General features: G+C 44.5%; 3 protein-coding genes across 3 annotated transcripts in view; 1 reads left to right on the forward strand and 2 right to left on the reverse strand.

Annotated features, from left to right (window-relative positions):
* Positions 1 to 19: 19 nt before the first annotated feature.
* alg11 (ALG11 alpha-1,2-mannosyltransferase) lies at positions 20 to 3468 on the forward strand. The gene is made up of 5 exons (XM_032506275.1): positions 20 to 274; positions 1047 to 1268; positions 1440 to 1811; positions 1904 to 2469; positions 2551 to 3468. Exons 1-5 carry the CDS (start codon positions 228 to 230, stop codon positions 2832 to 2834), a joined length of 1491 nt encoding a protein of 496 aa, XP_032362166.1. The 5' UTR covers positions 20 to 227; the 3' UTR covers positions 2835 to 3468.
* Positions 3469 to 4194: 726 nt separating this feature from the next.
* LOC116673911 (ras-associated and pleckstrin homology domains-containing protein 1) lies at positions 4195 to 8012 on the reverse strand. The gene has a single exon (XM_032506274.1). The coding sequence runs from the start codon at positions 7988 to 7990 to the stop codon at positions 6161 to 6163; it is 1830 nt and encodes a 609-aa protein (XP_032362165.1). The 5' UTR covers positions 7991 to 8012; the 3' UTR covers positions 4195 to 6160.
* The window catches only part of raph1b (Ras association (RalGDS/AF-6) and pleckstrin homology domains 1b), a 37088-nt gene continuing 18565 nt past the window's right edge, over positions 7935 to 26457 (reverse strand). Inside the window, exons 3-18 of the mRNA XM_032506273.1 lie at positions 21827 to 21946; positions 21436 to 21541; positions 21128 to 21322; positions 19794 to 20221; positions 19064 to 19135; positions 18408 to 18482; positions 14263 to 14339; positions 12422 to 12576; positions 12082 to 12203; positions 11379 to 11444; positions 11146 to 11289; positions 10232 to 10342; positions 9668 to 9766; positions 9425 to 9545; positions 8975 to 9111; positions 7935 to 8861 (exon numbers count right to left, since the gene is read on the reverse strand). Of these exons, the coding sequence (XP_032362164.1) occupies positions 7974 to 8861; positions 8975 to 9111; positions 9425 to 9545; positions 9668 to 9766; positions 10232 to 10342; positions 11146 to 11289; positions 11379 to 11444; positions 12082 to 12203; positions 12422 to 12576; positions 14263 to 14339; positions 18408 to 18482; positions 19064 to 19135; positions 19794 to 20221; positions 21128 to 21322; positions 21436 to 21541; positions 21827 to 21946 (2916 nt within the window). The 3' untranslated portion in view covers positions 7935 to 7973. The remainder of the gene's footprint in view (positions 8862 to 8974; positions 9112 to 9424; positions 9546 to 9667; positions 9767 to 10231; positions 10343 to 11145; positions 11290 to 11378; positions 11445 to 12081; positions 12204 to 12421; positions 12577 to 14262; positions 14340 to 18407; positions 18483 to 19063; positions 19136 to 19793; positions 20222 to 21127; positions 21323 to 21435; positions 21542 to 21826; positions 21947 to 26457) is intronic.

Below are 26457 nucleotides of genomic sequence, written 5' to 3' on the forward strand. Positions count from 1 at the left end.
TAGTGTCAGTGACTCCAGTTAAAATATTTGGCTAATATTTGTAAAATGCCTAAATTAATGCGAGCTTTACAATACAACTCTATATAAATACAAGCTGGAAAAGTCAGCGGAGTTATTATAATACCGTAATACCTCCTCGCCGATAGGCGGCGCCAGATAAATATGAATAACAGTCGGACAAACAGAGGAGGAAGCATAGACAATTAAAGAAAGAGAAGGTTGGCAAGATGTCGGGACACGATCAGTTGGTCCTCTGTTTGTGTGAATTAACAAGGTAAAATATATTTGGTTAATAACCGATTATGAGAAAATTACAAATTGTCAATTATGAAAGCGCTTGTTTCATTTAATTGTGTGTTGGCTGCTGCTCCGGTAACGTTTGTAACGTTAGCTGAGCTAGCTATTATTACTAGCAATGCTAGCTTACGTTAACATTTTGACGATGTTTCAGGTTATTTAGCTAGACTACATACTGTAAGGGTACTGTCCACTGACCAAAACTACAGTCTATATTTTAGTAATTTAGTAAAGAGCTTGTTCTTCATGGCAACACTTAGCGAGGTTAGTTGTAGTAACGTTAAACAAACAGGAAAAAGCGTTGTATTTATCTAAAAACCACAACCAACGAATTAACTTCACGTTAACTAGCTAGCTAGCTATATGTGGCAATAGAGAATATTCCGTTTTTGTTATGTATGTGTATGTAACGCTTGTTAAGTAGTACATTTTGTTAAGCAATGTACAATATCACAACAACTTGGTTACACATATTAAGCTTTTGATGTAAGGTTGGCCTTTAATCTTTCCAGTAACATTAATTTAATTATGACTCTGGAACGGTCTTCTGCAAAGTCTCAAGCCAAATCTGTGCTCATCTTTAAAATGCCTCAATTGGTTTTCTTTCATGCTTTTACACATTCTCTCTCCCCCATCCCCTTTAAAAGCCCGTTGTAACTTTTATTTGAAAAGTGCCATATACAGAAAATATGCAACTAGCTTGCCAATTCCATGTACCTAAGTGTGCTGTCTCTCTCTGTGTGTTTCAGGTTGCTGTGGAAGTTGCTGCTGCCCATGTTGTTCCTGTGTGTGCTGCTGATCGCTGTCCTGGTCCTGCTGGTGCTGGCTGTGCGCTTCTGGCTTCAGAGCAGCAGGAACGCCCGGCGGGCGAGGGACGGCCGTCCCACGGTTGCCTTCTTCCACCCCTACTGCAATGCTGGTGGTGGGGGAGAGAGGGTGCTCTGGTGTGCCATCAGGGCACTTCAGAGAAGGTAAAGCTAATTGAAACATTTGTTTTAGTTTATATTGTCTAGCTTTCCTAACTTGCGCTCCGCTCTGGTTCATGTAGTCACAGTCTTTTCAAAACTGTCAGGTATACAATCAAATAATCGATCTGACCTTCTGCTTATGTGAAATCTGAATTTAAATCTACATCCGCACAGGTACGTGGACATCAACTTTGTGGTATACACGGGGGACCTGGGTGTGACGGGACAGCAGATCCTGGATGGGGCGCGCCGTCGTTTCAACATTGTGCTCCCCCGCCCGGTTCAGTTTGTGTTCCTGAGGCACCGGCTGCTTGTGGAGCCCAGCCTGTTTCCTCACTTCACCCTGCTGGGACAGAGTGTGGGCTCGGTCTTCCTGGGATGGGAGGCGCTGACGGAGTTTGTCCCAGACCTTTACATCGACTCCATGGGCTACACCTTCACTCTGCCCCTGTTCCGCTACTTGGGAGGCTGCAGAGTGGGGAGTTACGTTCACTACCCCACCATCAGCACTGACATGCTGTCTGTAGTGAGAGATAGGAACCCCAGGTAATTACTGTGTCAAAAACACATCACAGAAGATATGTTTTTAAGTTACTAAAACCTGCTGCTTGCTAACCCCTCAAATAATAATGTTCTAGGTTCAACAACCCTGACTACGTCTCCAACAGTCTGTTCCTGAGCGCCTTCAAGGTGGTCTACTACTGCTTGCTTGCCCTGCTCTACGGCATGGCAGGCTCCTGCAGCGATCTCATCATGGTCAACTCCTCCTGGACCCTTAATCATATCCTGTCACTGTGGCGCGCTCCCAACCGCACCAGTGTGATCTACCCACCCTGCGATGTCAGCGCATTCTTGGATGTGCCACTGGAGGAGGATGGGGACAAGAAGTGCCACTCGATCGTTTCTATTGGGCAGTTCAGGCCGGAGAAGGACCACCGGCTGCAGATAACAGCTTTCAAAAAGGTGTTGGACAGGAGGAGGGAGGTGGCGGGGGGCAGAGAGGCACTGAAGCTGGTTCTGATTGGTGGATGCAGGAACCAAGAAGATGAGGATAGGGTGCTCATGTTGAGGGGGCTTTGCCAGGAGTTGGGTGTGGCCGACAGGGTGCAGTTTAAACTGAACGTACCCTTTGAGGAGCTGAAGAGAGAGATGGGAGAAGCCACCATCGGACTGCATACCATGTGGAATGAACACTTTGGAATAGGTAAGTATTCCTTCTGATGTTGTTTAGATTGTGTAATTCATTTTTTCATGATATTTAAAGTGCTTCTTTTATCCCCTCCAGGCATTGTGGAGTGTATGGCAGCAGGGAAGGTCATTCTGGCACACAAGTCAGGCGGTCCCAAGCTGGACATTGTGGTGCCTTTCGAGGGAGGCCAGACAGGCTTCCTGGCTGATGACGAGAACAGTTATGCGGAAGCCATAGAGAGGATCCTGGCGCTGCCGCCCGCTAGCCGGCTGCACATTAGACGCAACGCACGTCAGTCCGTGGCTCGCTTCTCAGATCAGGAGTTTGATGCCTGCTTCCTCGCTGCTATGGAGCCACTGATGGGGACACTTGAACGATGAAAGGAGGGCTCGTCCTTTGTGTATCTGTGCATGTACAGTTAATGTGTTAGTGGCTTTTTTTCACTTTGATGCACTTCCGCCTGGATTTATACAGAAGGATTAGTGACAAAATCTGATTAAAACTGATGCAGAAATAACTCGTGGGCTCACACAGAAGGCTGTTGAAATTCCCAACACTGCTCTTCTTCTTTTTACTGAAATAAATCCAGAAAGTTTCTGATCATTTTTATGAATGTATGAATACCATTTAGAGACATGGCCCTATATCGGACATGTTTTTAAGTTTAAATCAGGTACAGATATAATCTAATTCTTTAAAATATCAGATCTTTGCCTAACGTTAGAAAGATCCAGCTACAGAAAATGGTGTATTTCCGTTGGAGTTGTTTTTGTAAATACTAGATTATCCTGTAAAATGAAAGTTCAAGCTCTTATTGCATTTTTACCGGACACATTCCTTTGTCAGTCGTGTCAGTTTAATTTAAAAGATTTATTATATTTAACATGTTGAAAATGGCTGAAGGGGAACAAACTAGTTTTTTTAGACACTGGAACTGGAATTCTCTACATGCCCAAAATGTAAGGTATTTTTGATATTGATGAGGAATGTAATAAAGATACAACGGGAATAAGATATTGTTGCACTGATGTAGTTTCTTGACTGATCGATTATTTGTTGTGGACCACAAAATGTCTTGTCTGACCAACAGTACAAAAAATATCAAATGAACTATCTCATTTGGAAATAGAGGTAATAACAAGTGATGGTAGAGTACAATCAGTTACTGACATGTTTTATGAAATAAAGATTGATGTTTTTCACATATTCACAGGGCTTGTCATCAGTATTTCAATATACATTGTAATATTCAGTGCATGTAACCAACCAGTTATTGGTATATGGTTCAACAGTCCCAGCACCTGCTCCGACTCCTCCACCCGTCCAGTCTGGTCGCTCTCTCCACAGCCAGACAGTGGACATCTGGACCAACTCCCTGGAGTGAAAGTTTCAGGTGCTGATCAGGACAAACTTGAATAAAAACATGGAATTTGCCCCCTATGAATTCGGTCCCTTTTTATATTTAATAAGAAAAGAATCTAAGGATTCAATCCCTATAATTTAAATTATTCTCTTTGACTATAAACAGTTCCTACTGTAAATGCTTTTTTTCTTAGTGTAGGCCAGCATCAGACCACTAGAGGGAGTCTGGGATTCACTGACCAACAAACACTGTTCCTATTTTAATCATTTGTACTTGAACTGTGAAATGATGGTGCCTAAATGCAAGTGACTTACCCATACAGATCTCCCCAGCTGCACCTGACCCAAATGATTTGAACAAATGAGGACTCTGAGACTGGTTTGAACATTTATATTCTGATTTTCAGTTTATATGCAAGAGGACACATCTGCAGCCATTTTTCTTCATTTCACTTGGCCCCACGTTCACATCAGCACATCAATAACTTAGATACTGTACTGTAGCAAACATCCTGTTAAAGACAATGATATTCGGTTATAAGAAAAGGTACACTGCCTTCCAGGTGGCGATCAAACCACCGTGGTGTAGGACATAAGAACATCATGTTAAACAGGGCTTGAGTGGAAACAACCATGTTCTTGACACTTCAAGCACACATTTTCACACTAAAGCCAATTTAAAACCAGTTTAAACAGTCTGAAATATTAATGATATGTCATCCTGGCACACACGGACATGTTGATGAGAAGTTCCTGAAGCACAGCACTAGCACAGTAAAAATGAAGGCATTGCTGCGAGAAATTATAACCCTTCATGATCCACTGTGCAGATGAGAAAAAAAAATCAAATAACCTTTAGTCCCTGTACACCAATGGCACCGTGAACAAACAAGATATGATAGAGACACACAGATAAAAGCAACATTCAGTCCAATGCCAGTCATATGATTTCCGTTATTAACTACATGATTTAACGCTCTGTACATTAACCAGACAAACGTATATTTTTCAACTGGGTCACCTTGCATGGAGAAAGATGAGCATACTTTACATGACTGAATCCAACCTGTACATTCTACTTCCTGAATTGTCATATGATGCGACTTTAGAAGGCGGCGGGAACCAACAGTAACGGAGTAGCAGCTGCAACTGTACGGATACAAACTGAAGGATAAGGTCCAAAATCAAGCCAACACACGGGGAACTCACACAGTTCACGAAGATACACCATTACGGGCCTCCTCCTCCATTTACAACCCATTAAATAAAAAAATAAAAAAAAAAGAGTGTTTTTTTTTTTCTTTCCAGTTGCACAGTCCAGACTCTGCTGAACCTTTGGAAGAAATCTCCTTTCTGCTTTGACCTCTGTGCAAGACTTTGGGGATAAGGCGTCCTTCTGATTTGCATTTGCCAAGTTGTGAAACAGTCTAGAAATGTTTTGAAAGATTTGAAAGTTAAGGTTGTTGTTTTTTTTCCTGTGTGTAATTCAGGTTTCCAATTACACCTTTCCATATACATTCCATTGCACCCTGATGTTTTGTTCCTCTCTAGACTTTGTTGACCAGCTATTAAAACACAGACTTATAAAAAAAATTCTTCCATTTATCGATCATTAAATAATTTCATATAAAAGCAAACCTAACCGTCCCCGCTCTACAAAGGCCTTCTTTAATGGTTAACTGTTAACAGCATATAATCATATATACATGCATGCACACGATGCATGTATGCACATCTCAGTTTCTCTCTCTCGCTCATGCACACACACCAGAACAACTTCATGTTTTACAGCTTGTTCTTACATGAAGTCCATGCAGTACCAAAGCAGAAAGATCCTGTGGTGGTGTCATTTTTTTTTTGTCTCCAGTATGTGGCACAAACTTATGGCAAAGAAGCGGATAACATGGTTCGGCTCAGAACTGGATCCAGTAATGGTTGCACAATTCTTATTAGTGTTTATTTAAATCTGCTTGGTGTACCAGATGGGTGGGGCTTACCATGCAGGGAAATACAATGTCTTCCAGAGAGTTTAGACAACCACAGAAAATTAAAAGTCTGTTTTATTTTTCTGTGACCTTAAACTTACCTGCTCCAGTCTTAATCGTCCCAGTATTATAAACCCCACTGATCCAGAAAGCCAAACAAGTTAAAAAAACTGCAATAATTAGCAAACACTATTTGACCATGGTCTGGTTTGGGTTTTAGTATATACACAGTCGTCTATTTATCATTGTGATCCCAAGAGGACGGAAGGAATTCGCTCCCATTTCATGAATGAATGTTCACTCCCATATATTGTTTCATTGTCTATTCATCCATCTTTATGGTGTCCTGATCTTCGAGTTCAACACTCTCCAGTAAGTTTGGTAGTGTCTCCCCGTTTGGGTGGTGCAGGTGGGGGTCCTCGTCGTAGTGTTGCATAACCTGAGATGTTTCCAGACATGTAGCCCCCATTTCCTCCATTGCTTTGCTTTCCTTGATCCAGGAGCAGCTCCGGGGGCGGCGGGGGCAGCGCCATGTCGTCCATAGTTCCTGCAGGGTCCAACTTGTCCGTGAGGCCGGCCGAGTTCAGAGAACTTTGGCGACCCACTGACTTTCGCTTCAGTGTCCGGTTGAGATCCTCCAGGAAATTAGGCTGGCCTGAGCTGCCCTTTGGGGAGGTGGGTGGAGGTGATGAGAGTGGAGGGGGCTCCGGGGTGGTGTTATTACGCCGCACAAGTGTGGGTGGAGGAGTCTTTTTCAGGGAGCTCTTCCCCCATGAGGAGTTGCTGACAAGGCAGACAGGCGGAGGAGGAGGGGGAGCCTGGGGCTGGGGGTTGACCACGGCTACCCTAGGAGGTCCTCCGGTATGGGCGTCACTACCAGGAGGTAGAGGAGGGGGGAAGAGCTCAGAGGCCGGGGGAGGAGGTGGGAAGTAGGCGCACTCATGTGGTGGGGCAGGAAAGTCACCACCGGTTTGCTTTACCTGGCTCACTTTGGCCTGGAGTGCCATGGGCAGGTTGGCCAGGTTGAGCTTGCCTGGTTTCGGGGGAGCAGGGGGTCCAGCTGAAGGGTCCTTGGAAGGGGATCCAGTGGAGGAGGAGGAGGAGGGACACGGAGATGAAGGAGGGGCGTTGTTCTGGGGAGCAAACTTACTGAACAAGTTCCTCCTGGATTCCTCATAGGAAGCTGATGCGTTGAACTTGACGCTGGTGTTCCTCTGTGGGGTGGGAGGGGGTTTCTTGCCTACGAAATTGGAGGACCCAGAGGGTGTCCTCCTTAAGGGGGAGCTCAGGTTTCCAGGAGGGAGTGGAGGAGGAGGTGGAGTTGGGCCAGTGATGGGGGCTGGGGGAGGTGGCGGAGGAGGAGGTGGAGTCGGGCCGGTGACGGGGGCTGGGGGAGGTGGCGGAGGAGGAGGTGGAATCGGGCCGGTGACGGGGGCTGGGGGAGGTGGCGGAGGAGGAGGTGGAGTCGGGCCGGTGATGGGGGCTGGGGGAGGTGGCGGAGGAGGAGGGGCAGGGAAGCCAACGTTGCTGTCTGGAGGAGGAGGAGGGAACTCTGGAGACTGCAGCTGTTGGCCACCGCCAGGCTGCCATTTTGGTTTGGTCTTTACTGCAGGTGGAGAGAGGGGGGCTTTTGGGCTCTCTGTGTTATTTGCTATTTGGGACGGAGCTCCTGGAAACTGACTTGCTAGTTGTTTCACCAAAGACATGGTGGGAGCGGCTCCCGTGGAGAAGGGCGTTTGTTTAGACAGGCTGTGCTGCTTGGGGAGAGTCGGAGGGGGGTGGCCGGAGATGTGGCCCGCCTGGAGGCTGAACTGCTTCTTGAGGATTGCAGGTGGAGGAGGTGGAGGAGGTGGTGGTGGGGTTGGGCCGCCCAGGGAAGCAGGAGGTGGGGCAGGAGGAAATGGGGAGACGGGTGACATGGGTTTGGGAACAGTATGAGGGACAAAGCCTGGGGTGAAGGTTTTGGGTGGGGCAGGAGGAGGCGGGAACTGGGCTGGCACTGGGAAGTGCTGGGGAGGAGGCGGTGGGGGTGGCGGAGGTGGCGGGGGAGGAGGTGGGGGAGGTGGCGCAGGGGCAGGCGGTGGGGACTCCTCAAGGCCTCCATTGGGAGAGAGGAGGTCCCGTGGCGGGCTGGGAAACCTTTCCTTAAGGGCCTGCTTCAGCCCGTTGGGGTTAACTGTCTGGCTCATGGAGCCAGTGCAGGAGGGGTGGTGGGGGAGAAGGAGGGGGAGGAAATGTAACTCCGTTGGTCTGTGGAGCAGGTGGAGCTGCTGGGGGCGGAGGAATAAAGGCAGGTGGGGTAGCTGGACTGGGAGGACCCAGCTTTAACACAGCCATGGCAGACCCAGGAGTTGGCATGGAAGGTGGAGGGGGAGGTGGAGGTGGAGGCGGGACATTAGTCCTTGCAGCAATGTGATTTACATTGGGTTTGACGGGTGCTGGTGCTGGGGGCAGCGTCGAAGCTGTGGGCAGAACTTGTTGACCAAATGCAAGAAGGTGATTGGGCAACCTGTGGTGATTGGCAGACTGGGAGGCCTTCTGGTTCTGCAGCCGGGTGATGGTGCTGTACTTGTACATGGTGGGAGCCGGCGAGTGGTGGGACACCATTTGGACTGGGGGGGGTGGAGGAGGAGGGGGAGGCGGTGGAGGGGGAGGTGGGGGCGGTGGGGCCAGCTGTTGCTGCTGTGGGGGCATGTGGTTGTAGCTGCTGATGGTCTGCGGCTGCTGGTGCGGAGACTGTGGTGACTGCTGAGGGCGCTGAGGATACTGGGGGGGTGGCTGTGGGGCCTGTTGAGGAGAAGGATGCTGGGGAGGCAGGTGCTGGTGTTGTGGCTGGATCGGTGTCTGGGGGGGCATTGAAGGGTGGTGAAGCTGTGGTGGGTGCTGTAGGTGGGGCTGATGCTCATGTGTGTGCTGTTGGTGGGGCTGAGGCTGCGGCTGCACCTGGGGTTGGGGAGGGGGCGTCAGGGCTGGATGATCAACTGAATGCTGGCTATGATGCCGGTGACTGTGGGAAGCATGCGGCAGGGTGGCCCCTCTGGATGCCTCCATTCTCATATGCTAAAAAGAGACAGTGTGTTAGCTCAGTGAAATGAATGACATATTGTGTAACAGATATGCAATTATAACATTTTTTTTTTTAAATCCCTGCTGTCTCTGAAATAAAACCATACCTTGGAGCTTTCCTCTATCTGGGTACCTCTCTTCCAGGCCTCAGAAAAGATGGAGCTCACCACACTCTGGGACCGGCCATGAGACGAGCCCGTGTCCACTCCACTGTCTGATTGACCTGAGTGGTTAGACTGGGACTCTGGAAGCACACACACAAATGACAGTAAGAGCATATTCTATACTTCTATTTGGGGCATTTACCAGGGTAAGTCTCACAAAAAACTGAGTTGCTTTGTGGGAAATGTAGAATCTAGGGTTTGTGGAGCTTAAACCATAATACGAAATACAAATCAGGATATTTCTTCCTCTGCTACCTCAACTTTGATTCCATATTTGTAAATCCTTAAAGCTGACTTAGTGGAATTTTAAATTGCTGGCATTCATTTCAAATGTCAAAGATCATGAAAATGTTGCTCTATTTGAAATCTACTATACTGATGAATTAAACTAACCAGGTATGCTGGCAGAGCTGGAGCCTGATCGGATGCTGGAGGTAGAGAGAGAGGACCACTCGTAGGCCGCCTCTGTCCTCTTCATGGCTTCCTGGTAGTTCACGTATAGTTGCTTGCCATACTACACACAAACACAAAGTGGAAAACACAATGAGATATCATTAATTACCATTTCTCTTAGGAGTGTTAGAGAACTATTTCTTGTCCTTTGTGCGGACCAAACAAAGTGGAGCAGAAACTCACCTTGGCGATGCGAATTCCATTCACCCATTGGTGCAGGGTCCTGACATCATCACAGCACAGATACTTGATGTACTGTGACTTCTTCTGGATTTGAGGATGCTGTAAAACATTTCTTCATTATGAATCAATTATACATGATATATAATGGGCTGTAAGTATTTTGGCATTGACGCATATTCTCGCTATTTATGAGACACATTTTAACATATTATACAGTAAATAATAACACTTCCTATCCACTTATTAATGATCATCAAATCAAACGAAACCATCGTAATGGACTTGTTTAGAAGCAATTTGCAGAGCTTTTAAAAGAGGTCTTTCTAATAGAAGGCTAATGCATTAAGGAAACAGTCTGACACTGTAAGAGAGAAGCTCTAATAAAAGCAACCATAAGAATTATTTCACATTTTCACGCTGCTAATTTACAACCACACATAGGGTGTGAAATTCACACTGTCAGTGGTCGTATTAACATGATACATATCTGTTGCTGTGAATACTTTTGCGTGACATTGACAACATTTCTCCACTCAGATGGGAGATATCAACATAGGGCTTCACCTTCAGGGCCAGACAGTAGTCAGTGGGAGCCTTGTATTTGCTGCGGTAGTCCTGGCCGTAGTACACGTTAACATGGTCCAACTGCAGAAAGCACACGAGATCTCTGGATGCCTGCGCAGGGGGAGGCAGAGGAGGATTTATTGACGTGTGGTTGACTTCAAAAAAGGGACTGAGGCTGAGTGAAGCTGCTGCTCTGTGCAGGCTGGAGATGCTGTCCTTGATGCAAGCATAACTTCGGGCATAGAGACTTCTCTACAGGTACATCTAACATCTGGTGACAATGTGTCTAGATGTATAGAAACACGTCAAGCAAATGTCTTGATTACATATTATAATTCTAAAAGTATTGCTGAGGCATATGCTGTTTTCGTGTTTGAAGAAGTTGCTTTAAAAGGGCTTAAAATAATCATGCTAAGACGATCTTAGTCCCACTGTATTAAAAATGTACATGTTTTAATGGTAATTACACACACACACACACACACACACACACACACACACACACACACACACACACACACACACACACACACACATTTAATTTAAAGTGTTTTAGTTAACGCCTGAGCTAGCACTATGATGTATTGTAGAACTCAACCTACTTTGTAGCTAACACAGGGCTATAGGATTTAAATTGGGCAAAAATACGCCAAGTAGTCTGGTCTCTATTAGTGCAGCTATTGAACGCTACTGTTACTGAAAATGACTTTGGAGGATGATAGTTCTAAAAATAGAGGACACTTTTTCTGTTGTGTTCAAAGTGATCTGGCGCTACAGCAACAGGAAATACCACAGAGCAGAATCTGTGAATCTGGTTCTCATAATCCCAAACCCACATTTCTGTTCTCCATCTTCATTCTGTCTGAGCAGCGCCACTGTGTGCCCAGAGTACACCCATCCCAAGTCTCACTGACCTTGGCTTTGCCTTTGGGGACGTAGTAGATCCCTGAAGCTCTGAGGAGAAAGTAGCGTTTCTTCCACGACTTCTTCCCGTCCTCCTTCAGCCACAGGATGCCCTCGATCTCTGGCACAGACACTGAGCCGCCACAGAAACACTCCTGATGGACGCACAGAAATGGATGTCAAAGTTTATCCTGTGAATGATCTTCCTGTTGTAGGAAAGTTTGCACTTTTACATTAATCTCACCTCTAATAAAGCCTCTTTATTCCTGTCAGCCATTTCGGATGTCTCCTTCCGCCCCAGCAAATAGTTCTGGAGATGATTGAGAGGAACAGTGAGAGAAAGCAGGGGGAAATGTAAAGTTGACAGCTCACCTCGTCTTATGTTAAATAAATTATTCACTTATACTCGCCTTAGAGCTTTGACCTACTTCCAACTCTCCTACGCGTACACACTACCTTGTTCACTCTCTGGGCTGTGCAGGCACTGAGCATGCATAAACAATGTGTTTGTGTGTATATCATACAGTGGTGCTCATAAGTTTACACACCCATGCTTAAGTTGACTTAAAAGAGGAATAAAAAAAATCGTCAAGATGCATAGTATCCTGATCCATGAAATAACTGGCCTTTAATAATAAAAATGTGCCTGCCTCTAAGGGACTTTAACATAGGGGGGTGTATACTTGTGCCCCTGTATTTTAAGGAAGAACAGTTATTTATTTACAATACATTATTAATTCACAAAGAAAATTGTTGTCCTTAAAAGGTTGGATTTTACCTTTTTTAATCAAGGCATTAAGATCTATTTACAAAAGATTTTTGTTTATTGCTCTTTTTAGTCAACTGTATTATGCGTTCCTAAACTTATGAGCAGCACTGCATGCTGCCTGCTTTTATACACTGAATGCAGGGAGGGCATTGAGAAGATGATTTGTCCTCTTGCTCACCTGAGGGTTCTTGAAAAGCGCATATTTCTCGATGCGTTCGATGAACATAAGCTTGTTGTGGCTGTCCCGGGTCCAGTTTAAAAGATTCTCCACCAAGTTCTCATGGTCCTCAAAAATACGCTCTGAGAGAGGGAGGAGAGAAAGAGAGAGAAGAGGGAGTAATAAAGATAGTTTTCTTGCTGCCCTTACTTTCCTCCCTCGTCTTTTGGGTGGGGCGGAACCTTTAACTGTTAACCTGACAATTAGCCCGAGGTCACAAGCGGTGTCTATTTTTCGTTTACAGATAATTATAATCCATATGCCAACATAAACAATGTTTATTATTTAGCTCCTCCCTTACCCATCTGTAGCTCATTGATGGTTTCCACTAGAGACCAGTCCGGGCTGTAACCGCAGTGGGACTTATCCAGCAGGCTGTCCAGCACCTGCCTCACCGTCTGCCGCTCATCCACCCTCTGGTTGGAGCTTCCCTTGACTGTGGCCCTGATCACCAGCGAGGTGAGGGGGGAAAGAGGAGGGGTAAAAGGGAGGGTAGAGAGCACCAATAAATCCTATGTTCCTCGGATAAATCATTTAGTAATGGATACTTTTAAATTGGCCCTTTAAATTTGTGCTTTTAATTTAGGATTTTTTTTTTTTTAAGTTATTTTAATTTCAAATGTAAAATCAATCATTCTTTCTGACAGATGTAGACTATTTAAAACATGTATTGATACAAAAACGTAAACTTTTATTTTTTCCTATGGAACATATTCAAAAAAAAAGTTCAAAGATTTTTGTTTGCAATTTTTGAATATGACCAATGAATAATATTGATATACCGGAATCTCTGGGTATCTATGGGCGATACTCGTCTCATATAATTTAGCAGGAAGCTTGGCCAAAGAAACAACAATAACCTCCAAAGTTCACATAATACCTAAAGGCAATCTGCAATAAATTCATTTCATGTGAACCTATTTCAAGGCACAGTGGCACCGAATCTGGTTGGGGATTTAACGCTTGTTAAAAATACTCTAAACTATTTATACGGCCGCTACAGTCACAATGTTGCATTTCCAACCACTAGAGACTAAAATCCAATAATCTGGCCAAAGTTTTGCGTCCAGCGGCGACCAGAAGTCCTCCATAACAAGCAAGCTTAAACTAATCTGAACGAGACAAACACGTGCCAAATCCAGCCTACATAACACTTGTCCTGGTGTAAAACCAAATAAAGCCCTCAATTCCTAGACCTCCTGTTTGCCCTCTCCCACCAGGACCCTGACATCCAATCAGTGTGTGGGTACAGTTGATTGGCAAGAAGCTTGGACCAATGAGAATGATGGGAGAGCCTTGAGACGAAGATATGGGGAGTCTGACCTACATTTCTTACAGGATGGACCCCTTAAACCCCTAGTCTGGGAGAAGAAAACATATTAAAATCAAACCCCCTCAAAATCCCACTGCTTCAGCAAGATAAAACTTGGAACTTGTGTTATTGTCATGAATCAAAAATATAGTAAATTGTGACGCATGGCTGGCTATGTAGACTGGTGTCAACTGCATGACTAGTAATTTAGCACATTACAGCATTCTCCTACGCTTTTGTAAGTGCCGGCTGTACCAGCACTCTTTGTCTTGACACATTGTATTCACTCGGCAGAGTGAAGTCTAGCCCTGTTTATTGAAACACAGTTGGGTCTCAACTATTCACTGCTTGTAAAAGGACACCATTCTGTTGTGTGTGCAACTGTCTCTTTCATTCAAAGAGACAGTTCATTCACTGGCAAAAACACTGGTAAAAAAAAAAAAGGCCTGCCCATGGAGTCCCATACGGACTTCCCAATAGAGACATGCACATGCCATGGCTTTCAGGGCAACCCTGTTCATCGAAAACCAGCACTTGTTCAGTTGGATGTGGTGAATAAGATGTTTTGTGTAAATGTGTCTGCATTGTCTTGCAGCGCTCTTTTTCTGAAGCCTCTTTCGGATGTCTTCTCCCTCCCCGGCTGATAAACACACACACACATAATAAAACACTGCAATGACCTATTTTCTCCGCGCTTCACCGCCTCGCTGTGAATGAAGTTTACAAAGAACATGCAGCGTGCAGTAAATTTAATGAGACAGCAGTTATTAGACGATTCAGACTGATCTTTTAAAATGAAACTGAGTCAGTGAGTGAGAGGTGGCCCTACCTTTTTGACCTGCGCCTCCTTGATTTTTTCCAGGGCGACTCGGATCTTCTCTGCCTTCAATTTGGCAGCTTGCTCCTCCTAGATGGAGATGCAGGAGCATGGATAATACGGTTATCATTCACATGACAAAACCACACATTGAAAACCAAAAATGGTTCCTGACTTCCTAGCCTTGCCTCATCCTCTTCACTCGTGTCTTTCACTATTCCTCTGGTAGGAACAAGACAGCATGCACATACAACTTCATTAAATAGTAAGCAGCCTTCTAAACCATTTAAATGCACAAGCCTTTGGCATGATGGCGCATGGTGTCATGTGCAAAACGAAATCCAGTTTTTCCATGCTTTGGGTTTGCTTACCTGCCCCCTCCAGCAAGATGCCATCACCTCCATTCCGCAGGTTGTGTATGCTTCCAAGTGTGTGAGCGGGTCTGTTTTTTATCACTTATACGATCAAACACAACTAAACAACCATGATTGCTAAATCGCTGCTACTGTGACATTGGTCCAGTGATCCCCTCAAATATGGCGCTCTATTCGCTGTCTATGGTTCCATATTGGATTCATATGCAGCGGTTTCCTTTGATGTTGCTATACAGCAGAAGGGAAACAATGGTAGACGATCCCCAAAGGGCGTGAGGCTGCGGATAAGTGTAGGATCAGTTCAGGAAGCCTCTACGCCTTCCACTCAAAAGATACAAAGATCTCCAGCAACTATCATATTCAGGTCTCAAAATGAAAAAGAAATCCAGATTCCTCCATAATTAATGCATAGACTATAACAAACACCGCTTTCTTTTTCAACAGTCTTTACATCGCAAGACACCAAACTAAATTAATAATACCAGTCCACTGGCCACCTTTCCTAGTCAGCCACTGAAATATAAAAAGTTATTCCACAATGAACCTCAGTGGGGGAAATTCAGCGGTGCATCCACATCTTCCATCACTCAAAAAAAAAAAAACGATAGCAGAGGCTTTGCTGAGCAAAGACTTTGTGACAGCGCAGGTTCACGGACGTGCAGACGTGCGCCCGAGATGAGCCTAACTTGACTAAAAGCCCAAATGAGACAGTAGGGACGAGGATGCCCCTCCCCCTTCTACCCTCCATCTCTCTCTTGCTGCTTCCCACCCCTCTCTCGCTCACCCAGTCTCCATCACTCTCTTCCCCCCTCTCTCCCTCTCTCTAACAGATGCAGGGGTTTGGGAGCGTGCCCAATCAGTGAAGCATAATCCCCACAAAAATAGTAGTAAGGTCTCTCAGCCAACCAGCGAGCCCCGATTGCAAGACGTTCTTTCCCCGGACGAGCGGGGAGACCGTGACTGACACTGGCCCCCGCAGCTAAACGACAGTGACAACGATGGAGAGTGGAATTTAGGGGAACGAGAAGCCCAGGTGCTGAATATTTGAAGTCTTATGTGTGTACACATGCATGTGTGTTTAAGAGAAGGGGTGAGGGGGGGTCAGGGACAACCTCTCCCCAAGCCTCTTGTCTCAAGTACCCCCCTTCTTGACCCAGACTACCTTTTCCACATGACTAGCTCCAGGGCCCATACACATTCATGCAATAAAGCCAACACCACGTTTGGCCAACACATAGTGGCAGGCTTTAAGTCAGCCAAGTGTGAGCGTGAGTTTGAGTAAGAGAAACAGAGAGAGAGAGAGGAGAGGTCACGAGGAATGTGCAGATTACAGTCCAGAGTCAATCTGAGTCACACTGAAGGTTTAGCCCCATAATTGTCAGCGTAACCCTCCCTCTCCCCTCCATTATTCCTTCTCCACATGACTCCTACACCCTACTTTTTATTAGACATTAATCTGATTCTTATTCCACAGGCGTTTTCCCTTCCACTTTCACACTCAGCCACACCAGAGCCAAATTGTATAAGGCTCTTCTGCCTAGCCTGAAAAAAAAAGAGGAATCTTGGCAAGCTCTTCCTTTGATGTCTCTCCACTCTCTCGTTCTCTCTACGCTTGTTCCCAAACATACCGCGCTCATTCTGTATTCTGATTTGCGAGGGAGAAAATGTGTGAGTCCGGGGGATCGGGGCTCCCTCTCTCCCATTCTCTGGTGAAAAGTGTAACACTAACACATAAACTCCCTCACAGTCTGTACGCCACAGGCAATCCATCCTTTCCCCACTTTTTAAAAAACCTTTCAAATGCTTTTCCGCACAAACTGAAAGCCGATATGCCACAAACCTAGTCTTGAAACACTGAATTAATTCCATTGTTTTGTAATGTTAAGAGAAACTGCCCCTCCAAGAGTTTGGCTTTAAAAATTTGAGGGCAGATGAATTGTGAGGATATTACTGAGAGCGTCAGCCAGCTTCACTGTTGGCATCCATTATGTTCAAATAAATGGAGACAACTGATAGGGTTTTGGAAAGAAATCTCCAATTCAATGCCAATGACCGACCGCTAATGGAGATCTTTCAGTTAACTCTTATATGAATTATACAAGCCTGTCTTTGTTTTGAAGCTTTCTGAAGAGACTTCTAAAATCCTTGTCTCATCTTCAGTAAATAATAATAATTTATACTTTATTAATCCCGCAAGGGAAATTACAATGCTCAGTGCTTATGCATGCACCAATGGAGAGATGTCAGAGTGAGGGGGCTGCCCACGGAAAGGCGTCCAGAGCAGTTGAGGGTTCGGTGCCTTGCTCAAGAGCACTTTGGCAGTGCCCAGGAGGTGAACTGGCACCTCTCCAGCTACCTGTCCACCACCATACTTTGGTCCGTATGGGGACTTGAACCAGCAACTCTCAGGTTCCCAACCCAACTCCCTACTGACTAAACTACTCTCACCCCAAAACGCTCTCTGTATATTAAATCTCAATAGGATTTAAGAAACTGCATCTCTGTTAAAATCCCCTGCTTTGCTCTTGGCTGTGTCGTTTAGCAATGGTCGGATAAATCACAACCAACAGCGGCCAACTTTGTACCATAAATCTGCACACATCTGATCAGCATAACCCTTCTACGGGAGCCAGGGCTGCAACCAATACATCTGCTGTGAATGCAGACTGCTGCCAAGAGGTTTACAGTAAGTTGGGAGAGATGAGAACTCAACTGGATTGACACGTAATGAATAAACAGATGTTAGTTGTTATACTATATATTAAAACAGTGGAGCCCAGAGTGTTCCCAAGTCAACACAAATTCATACACATAAACAAGATAAAATATAAGGCTGCAACTTGCTATTATTTGAAAGATTGTTTTAGTCTAAATCATGTCAGATCGTTCTAACTCAAGGTCCTCAGTCTGAGCAAAAGAGAGAGAGTTTTAGATGTGATTAAAATCGAAAGAAAAAGCTTTTAAGTGGACCTTAAGTTAATTTTTTTGATAAAACTACTCTTTGCAAAGTAATTAAACAACCTTTTTGTCTTGTTTTGTCTGACCACCAACCACACCAAAACCCAAAGATATTCCTCTTCTGATACAAAAACAAAGAAAAGCAGCATTTCTTCACATTGGACAAGCTGGAGCCTCACAAACAGATAAATGACCGAAATGATGAATCGATTATAAAAATAGTTACAGGGGTCTTGTCTGTTGACTGCCTAATCAAATGCATCATTGCAACTCCAATAACATTTCATAAACAGTGCAAATCAAAAGCCAGCTACATGGAGGAAGAGGAAACGTGAAGGGAAATAGAGACCCATAGACTAAATAGCAGATGCCAGTGACAGATAAATGTGGTAGCAAGACAAAACAATCAAGTGTATTCAATCTATAACCATAGTACAGTATGTGCTGGGTAAATGTTAAATATGACGTAAGGAAAAAAAATCCATTTTACCCAGATAAACAGATACCCTTATCCTGTGTGTTTATTTAAAATGTATTTTTTGGCCTGCCAAATTTCTTTCAATTCGCCAAATGTATTGCTCTTGATTTGTGCATTCCTTAAATCCAGGAATACTATTTTTAATAATTTTTTTTGTAAAATAAATACGTTGGTCTGACATGCAGCAGCTGTTTTCTGAGCATGGATTTTTCCAAGACATGCAAAGCAGAAGAGAAGAGCAGTGCACGAGAGAGAGAGAGAGAGAGAGAGGAGAGAGAGAGGAGAGAGAGAGAGAGAGAGAGAGAGAGAGAGAGAGAAACCCCCAAAGCGAGTGTATGAGGAAGTCACCTTGGTCAGGAGGTGAGAAGGCTTTCCTGCTATGCTTTTCAGAATGAGCGAGGTTTCTCGGTCCAGATAGGAGTGCTTGGGTGAAGAGAGGATAACGAGGAGAGCGGAGGAAACAGACAAAATATAGAAAAGTCAGTGCCAGATGATTCTCGGGAGGCATATTAATCGCAGGTGTTTTGATCTTTTTATATAAAGAAGGGTGAAAGCGAGAGGTTTCCATAAATGGAGCGCACAGCAGTTGTGGTTGTCATTAGCTGCAGCTGTGGGCAAAGAAGCAATGATTGTGAGAAGTACTGTAGATGATGTACACAGCAAACATGACTGCCATGAATTGGAGTGTGTGAACACAGTATATGGTGCATTCTGGCTAGCTACAAAACCTTTAGTCTACAGCTACTTTCATAAGCATACACTCAATCTCTCTTTCACACCATATATATTTTTATACTTATGGTTACGTGTGCATGCATTACACAGAAACCACTGGCTGAGCACTACAGTGAATATTATTTAGCCAATTAAAATGTAACTAAAATTGTAACTGTTTTTGGAAACAAAACTTTTGATCACTCTCTAACCTGCAGTCTTACATGGGTAAATGGCAAAATGCATGCATGCACACACGCAAACACACACACACACATAAACACACTTACAGTGGCCTGATCCACTTCACCCTCTCGTGAGGTAAAGTCAAGCTGCCGTCTGGCCCGCCGAAGTGTGACATGCTGGGAAAATCCGGCAGTGCAGGCAAAGTGTGTGTGGATAGGGACCACAAGACATAGAACAGGATGCAAACACAGATAATATGACATGCAGGGGGACAGGGGACATGCATGACACTGTTATAACTTTTTCTTCCACACTGAATTACTCTCTCACTGTCACGATTTTCCTCTCCTCCTTTCTCTAGCTTTTGCCCTCTCCTTAACGACACCTAAACGTACATATCTGTTTTAGTATGTTAGCTTCGGCTGTTTCTGAAACATGCTAAACTCCTAAGACTTTAGAAGATAGTTGGCTTTTGTTAGACAGCCAAGATGCTTGGTGAGTGAGCAAAGGAATTGAGAAATGGTAGATGTGAACATTGTAATCCACACAAGGGAGCCTTATAGGAGATTACAATGTATTCATTAACACACACCATCCAATGCACAACACACGGGCTGTATTGTGGATTGATTCGTAATACACTTCATGCAGTTGCTTCCAAACGTCATGCTGTGTGGTTAGACATGCAGAGCTCACCTTACTATTACATGGGGAAATGTGTACACAGTGTTCCACGCTGTGGCTCACACACTCTCATTAGCTAATAATACTATGTCTACCTCTTGGGTGTCATTGGTGTGTGTTTTTCTGTGTGTATTTCAGTGTCAGCCATACCTCTGTGCTGGTCTGGTTTTGTCCTTGGTTGCTCAGGCTGCTCTGGCCCTCCACCTCGCCACCCGTCATCACTTTATCAATGTCCAGGGAGTCCATGCTGGATGCTGAGGCACACGCTGAGTTTACACTGGACCGCTGGGAGGGAGCCTCCCGCTCGCTGACCGTGCCCACTGAGCCCGTCCTCCTGTGCTGCCCGCCGCCTGACGACCCCGACAAGGGTCGCCGCAGCGTGGTGGAGGAGAAAGAAGACGAGGAGGAGGAAGAAGAGGAAGAGGTCTGACGTGCCGCTTCATCCATGCTGAGAGAGGCCTTCTCCAGCTGAGAGGTGATGTCATCCAGGGAGATGTTGGAGGCCGTGGGGCGGCTGTTGACGCTGCCGCCTCGTACTGTGTTGGCCGGCGATGCCCGGGTACTGCTACTGCTGCTTCCTGTTGGGGAGTTCAAAGATTAAACAAAGCTCAGACGGAAGAAGACTTGGAATCATAGATGGACAGCTTTTTAAATAATATGTGAAATAGATTGTGAAATGAATACATTTCAAAACATCTCCGTTACAATAATAAACAGTTTTTATACAGTGCATGTTTCCGGGGCACTTTTGCAATTATAAATTTGTTTATCTTACAGCGGTTTTCTCTTTATGATGTTCTTCTACTTTTTATATTATATATACCATATTTTATTTAATTTTTATATTTATATAGCTTCATATTTTCCTTGTATTTACTTAAATTTTATTTCTTTTTTTTGTAGAACTGACTCTAAGAGCAGTGCACAATAATTCCAAAGTACTTGTAAAGCCCTGTCCCTGTGCAAATGGCAATAAACATTTGTTAACATTACACTGCTTTCATGACACATTCCAGTTGGCTTTCAGGTGCTACATGTAGCATTTTTAAATATTTATATGTATACAATAGTATCAAATAAATTAGACCACAGCAAGACACGCAACCAGTGGTACTGCTTGTGTATACTAAAGAATACATTTCCCTGTTGCAAACAGGATGCTGCTAATTGTCTCCCTTTTCCCCTTTTTATTGTTACTCTGCATGTGTTTGTTTTCTCTTAAGCTTTAGTAAAAAAGACAAACATGTAGAAACAGCAGAAGAAGAGTGACATCTTCCGGTTTTTCCCATAAAGCATGCCTGCTTTGTTTTATGTATCCAATCCTAAAAATGTGGGACGCTATTTAAAATATTAAGAGTATGGCCGAGGGTTTATACAACAGGCTTTTTTGTTTAAGATTACATTACTCCTTTGGAATTATCTTTGTGGTTTTTAAAATACTACATGAAGCACCATCATAAATGCACATTATTCAGCAGGACTACCTCCGCTGCTCCCTCCTCCACTGGTGCCTGTGTGCTTGGTGCTGGCACTGCGCCCCCCCGGGGCTCGCTGCTGGCCTTTTTTCTGGCCACGTGATGCGGAATTTGGTTTGGAAATGGTATTGAGCTCCTGTTCAATGGAGCACAGGTCAGCCATCAGAGCATCCAGGTCAACTGTGTCGCCCTGGTTCAACGCCTCTGCAGGGAGCAATGATAAACAAAAAAGGACAAACAGTGAGATGATGATCTATATAGGATCTATACTGTTATCATACTGATCTGGACACCGTGTGAGATGAGTGAGGTCTCACCGTTGATGTTATACATTGAGAAGCGGTAGGAGAAGTTGGCCATGTTTGTCTCCTGCCTGAGAGGAGGCTTCTGCAGTGGTTTCTGAGGCTTGCCATCATCCAGACTCTACAGAGCGCACACAAACACACAGAGCATGAGGTACAGACACAAACACACAAGTCAAAGCACAGGATCTAAGCAACCACATCTGCCTGATAGTGTAGTCACACACAGGCCTGCACAAATACACTGTACAAAGTGATGGTGGGAGGGGAGTTGCTAGGATACAGTATGGGATTAGCAGTGTAAAGGTTGCTATGGATACAGCTCTTTCTCTCTGCTCTTCTACCTGTGTGAGTCTGTATCTATGCAACCAACCACCCTCTCTTTCTCACAACGTGTGCTGTTAACCTGTGTAAGCTTGTCCAGCTCTCCAAGCCAAGCACCGAACATCTTGTCCAGGTCCTGGTCCTCCTTGTCGCTGTCCTCCTCTGCTCCGTGGTCCAACTCATCATCTGACACCTGCTCCATCTACACAGACACATACACACAAACAAACAGAAGAGAAATTGTCAGATGATTCCACACATGTACACAAATTTACAAACTATCAGATCACATCCACATAGCAGGAATGATATAAAAGAACCTTCAGCTCAGCTCATGCCAACCTTACTGCCTGTTGCCATGACAACCGCTCATGGACCCCTAGCGGGCACCCTGTGCAATATAGTCGGTAGAATGCCCTGTAGTGTCTTGTGTGCGGTCCACCGCTGACACACCCAATACCTCTATTCCAGCTAAGGGTCCAAAAGAGAGAGAGGGATGCTGATGGAAGACCACCATTCAGGAGCAGAACACCATTCAATATCACCTTTATTGCGCCGGGCGCTTTTAGGATTTATAAAATCTGCAGTGAATCATTATACCAGTGGCGCACCCATGCAGAATGTATCAATCAACCTCACTTAACATAACTAGCAGGTTGTATTAATGGCTATATGGGCCAGTGTGAGTGAAGGAAGGCGCAGCAAGCTGGTTATAAGAGCCCAGTGTGTCCTGTCAAAAGGTGATAACAGAGCTCCCTCTACTGGAAACAAAGAGAAGTGGTGTAACTGCAAATGCAGCTATGTGGCTTATTAACGCATTTCCAGCAGCTTATATCTGGTTATGCAACAGAACAGGTGATGGGCTCCGAAAAGCATGTTAACATTAATACTTTACAGAGGTAAAAGAACCTGACATTGACCACACACACTGCAGATATAATTCTGTGTCTAGCCTTCTAGTATTGAGTTATAATGAAATGGCCTTAACACAAGTTACAACATGAACTACACAATCCTTTTCAGAATATACAAGGACATGTGTCAGTAGACAAAGCGCTAAATCAAAACATGAAAATCAAGGTGACACAGCAGAGCAGATAAGACTTGTTCATTCTAGAGTGTGTACGTATATGTAACATCAGTAAATGTGAGCTGACGTCCCTTCATATCATTTCTAGGTCAGCTGGGATGTCAAACTGTTTAGACCATATGATATTACCCAACCTGGGGAATAAATAACACCCATGAATGCTAATGTACATTGAAGAAGATTGCAGCATAATAAGAGCACAGAAGGAGTCAGGTCTGGGATGCTTGGATGGTCAATAAACTAAATCAGACTACTCTTCTCCTTAAGGGGTCCTGGTACAGTCCAGTGCCACCCAATACAGTCCAATCAGATGGAATAGTCCCAAGTAATCCCATTGATGTTTTCAGGGGGGTGTCATTCCCTCCCGTTAACCACGCTGTATGGTGTCAGTCACTAGTTGGGACTGTACCAAACCAGGATTAACCCCTCCGTTGACCCCTGTTCTTTTGATCCAGCAACATTTGTGGCTTTATTTATGAATTTGATTTTGCGAGTCTAACCCTTCGTGGTTATACAAAGTTCTTGAGAGAAATCTGAAAGGCATGCTTTGTTGTTAGAAGGTGATAAAAGCAGGTTATAAAAAGGTAGAAGGTGAGAGGGAATAAAACAGGCTGCGTTTGGCAAAGCAAAGAGGAATATGGTAGCAACACCACTGAAAAACACGCACACACATTGAGGGGCACTTGTTTCACGTCAGAAGCGGTCACATTCCAGACAGAACACGTGTTTTGCTCCTTAAAGTGACTTGTGCAAAATATACTCCCCCAATCTCCCATCTAGGCCTTTGTGTCGCTGAAGCTGGCATTACAAGCCAGAGCTGCCACTGCTGGTGTGTGTGTGTGTGTGTGTGTGTGTGTGTGTGTGTGTGTGTGGTGTGTGTGTGTGTGTGTGTGTGTATTACGCATTACAGTGTTGATGATGGATAGTTTCCTGTTTTGGCACGCATATCAAACACCTAAGGAACATGGACTTGTCATCTTGTCGACAAAGATGGAGTCTTGAGTATGTAAACAAAAACAAGTCCACCAAGTGTGCGTGAGTGTGTGTAAAATTATATCCATGCACTCATGACTGTGTGGGAGAGAGAACAGGAAATGGCCAGGATGTGCAGAATTCCTGATTTCCCTCATGGCCTGTTTCTTCGCAGGAAACTCCAGCTGTCCTTCGGTTTATCTGTGCCACTTATTGAGGACGTGAGTTACCGCGTCTTTTGAGACGACCCAGTGGTTTACCAGAAAATAACCAAAGTATACAACAGTTTACTTCGCTTAAATTACATGGCACCGTACCACCAACAAAGAATCACTTGTGGCTGCCCTTAAATGTGGCTCCATATGGGGCCATTTGGTCACAGACATATCTATTTGGGGATTCCCCAGTATGAATCCAGTTTCCTCATGTTAAGGCATGACATCATGGCTAACTGGACGCAGACAGGAAGAGTCAGGGCTAGAGTCAAATGAGCTTGCATTACATTTGCCAATACTCTCTGAGGTGCTTTCATATGTAAATACACCAGCAAGAAATGAGACGTACTGCAGGACACTTTAAACAGCTGTGTTTAAACAGCAATTAGCCAGCGGGCATTCACTTCATACTTAAATACACACAGAAATATACACATGCCGTATGTACATATTCAACAAGAAGTTTAAAACTAAAAAAAATCACAAAAAACAAAGAAAATGACGCATGCACACAAAAACAAAGAACACTTTGAAAATGGCTCTGCGGTTGTTATTCAAATAGAATCATGGCAGACGATTCTGCAGGTTTAAGTGAAGCACCACCTGAGGCCCTGCTTTTATGCTTATAGAGCATGACCTATGAGAGGAACAGGGATGTGTGTGTGTGTGTGTGTGTGTGTGTGTGTGTGTGTGTGTGTGTGTGTGTGCGGCGCGCTCTACTACAAGCTTCATCGCAAACCAAACACAGCCTTGGCCTTTTAATCCTCCTGATACTGCACAGTCCCTCTATCTAGTATGAGCATGACCAGCACTCATCTGTCTGTGACCGCTGGGTGGCTTAGAGGTCCAAGGTGAAAGGTTAAAGGTCAAAAGATCTGCCCAGGGGCGGCCTGTAGCTCATCCAATAAGAGCGTGTTGGCCAAGTCCTGCAGCGGCGCAGGGTTAAGAGTCCGACCTGCTGCACTTTGCTGCGTGTCATCCCCCATCTCTCTCCCCCTTTCATGTCTATCCATTGTCACTATGTAATAAAAAGGGAAAAATAAATTACTATATAATAAAAAGGGAAAAAGCCACAAAAAAACCATCTGCCAAGTGGAGTCTCTCTCTGGAGCCACTCGCAGTCCCATGTTAACACTTCCCGCTGATGCTGCAGTGGCAGATGAGGAGTGAAAGGAAGGGAGAAGGAAACGAATCACACTAAATCAGAGAAAACACAGCAAAGCATCCGATACTGAGAAGGATGAAGAGCTGGAGGAGGAGGACGTGTCTATCTTTAGACCAAGTCGATCATATCAGTGTCAAGAGGAATGGAAAAGGGAGCGGTATGAAGACGAGATGTTAAGTTGCTGTACAAAAAGCAGAACAGTGTTGTCTAGAATAGTTTCCCACAGTTCCTACTCTTAACAATGAACTCTTAGACAAATGGGATGCTACTGAATATGGATATAGAGATAATAATGAGGCTACAGGTTTGAAGCAGTCAAAGACACACAAGTATTTGGGTGTGACAGACAAAGGGAGAGGGCAACATTACATCATAGATCCAATTAGGTCTCCATGGCTTCCTTCTTAATCTAGTTTTCATGATAAAAGAAGAGGACTGTTTGGTGCACACTAAGCTGAATCTGGGATGGATAACCACAACTTTTTACAATTCAGCATACAAGCTAGAGGAGTAGTACTTTGGGTATTAAAGGTGCCCTACCACATGAATTTCATTATACCTAACATTTTCCAAAAAATCGAGTAAAACAGATTTGTGTGGCAAGGACACCTTTAAGTATGGCTTCTTCTGTTTATTTAAAGTATCTCCCTGTGTACTTTTACACATTTGGCATTTTAGCCCAGACAAGGGCTACAAGACATGAGATCAAATCCTATTTGTTAGACTAAAGAGAATTACTTTTAAAAAACAAAACTGCTAAATCTATACAATCTGAAAATACAAGAAAACTAGAAAAAAAAGGTCCCTTCTGTAATGCCAAAGCTATCCACTTCCTGTTTCAGCACCACCTGTTCTGTTCCCAGTTGACATTCAAATGATGAATTGTTTCAGACATTGGAGTCACAAAAAAAAACTTTCATATTTCAATCACACAGGAAATAGGAGGGCTGGGATGTGGAACATGACCTTAGCTGTGCAAACACTACTATTGTAGCCAGCAGCCCCCGCTGTGATGATGGCTGAATAGATGTTTCCATCAAGCACTTCTAAATAGACTATATTTGGACTGAATACTCAATATTGGGTGTGTGTTGTAATGTTGCAATGACGACTTTGGAGGTTACTGAAACCAGGCATGAGCCCTTTGGCTCTCGGAAAAAAAAACTGAGAATTACACACAATCTTCCAAAGCCACCATGTCCACACAGCTGTTTCCTCTCAAATTATCTTTGTATAAATAACTTTAAGCAAATGTCTGACACCTCTGTTCT

This window comes from Etheostoma spectabile, chromosome 24, assembly GCF_008692095.1.
Source record: "Etheostoma spectabile isolate EspeVRDwgs_2016 chromosome 24, UIUC_Espe_1.0, whole genome shotgun sequence".
NCBI classification, from domain to species: Eukaryota; Metazoa; Chordata; class Actinopteri; order Perciformes; family Percidae; genus Etheostoma; species Etheostoma spectabile.

Coding starts and splice junctions, on each gene's coding strand:
- LOC116673911 (XM_032506274.1), bottom strand. CDS start 7,990: ATGAGCCAGACAGTTAACCCCAACGGGCTGAAGCAGGCCCTTAAGGAA.
- alg11 (XM_032506275.1), top strand. CDS start 228: ATGTCGGGACACGATCAGTTGGTCCTCTGTTTGTGTGAATTAACAAG. Junction 1,269..1,439: donor ATCAGGGCACTTCAGAGAAG/GTAAAGCTAATT, acceptor ACATCCGCACAG/GTACGTGGACATCAACTTTG. Junction 2,470..2,550: donor GAATGAACACTTTGGAATAG/GTAAGTATTCCT, acceptor TATCCCCTCCAG/GCATTGTGGAGTGTATGGCA.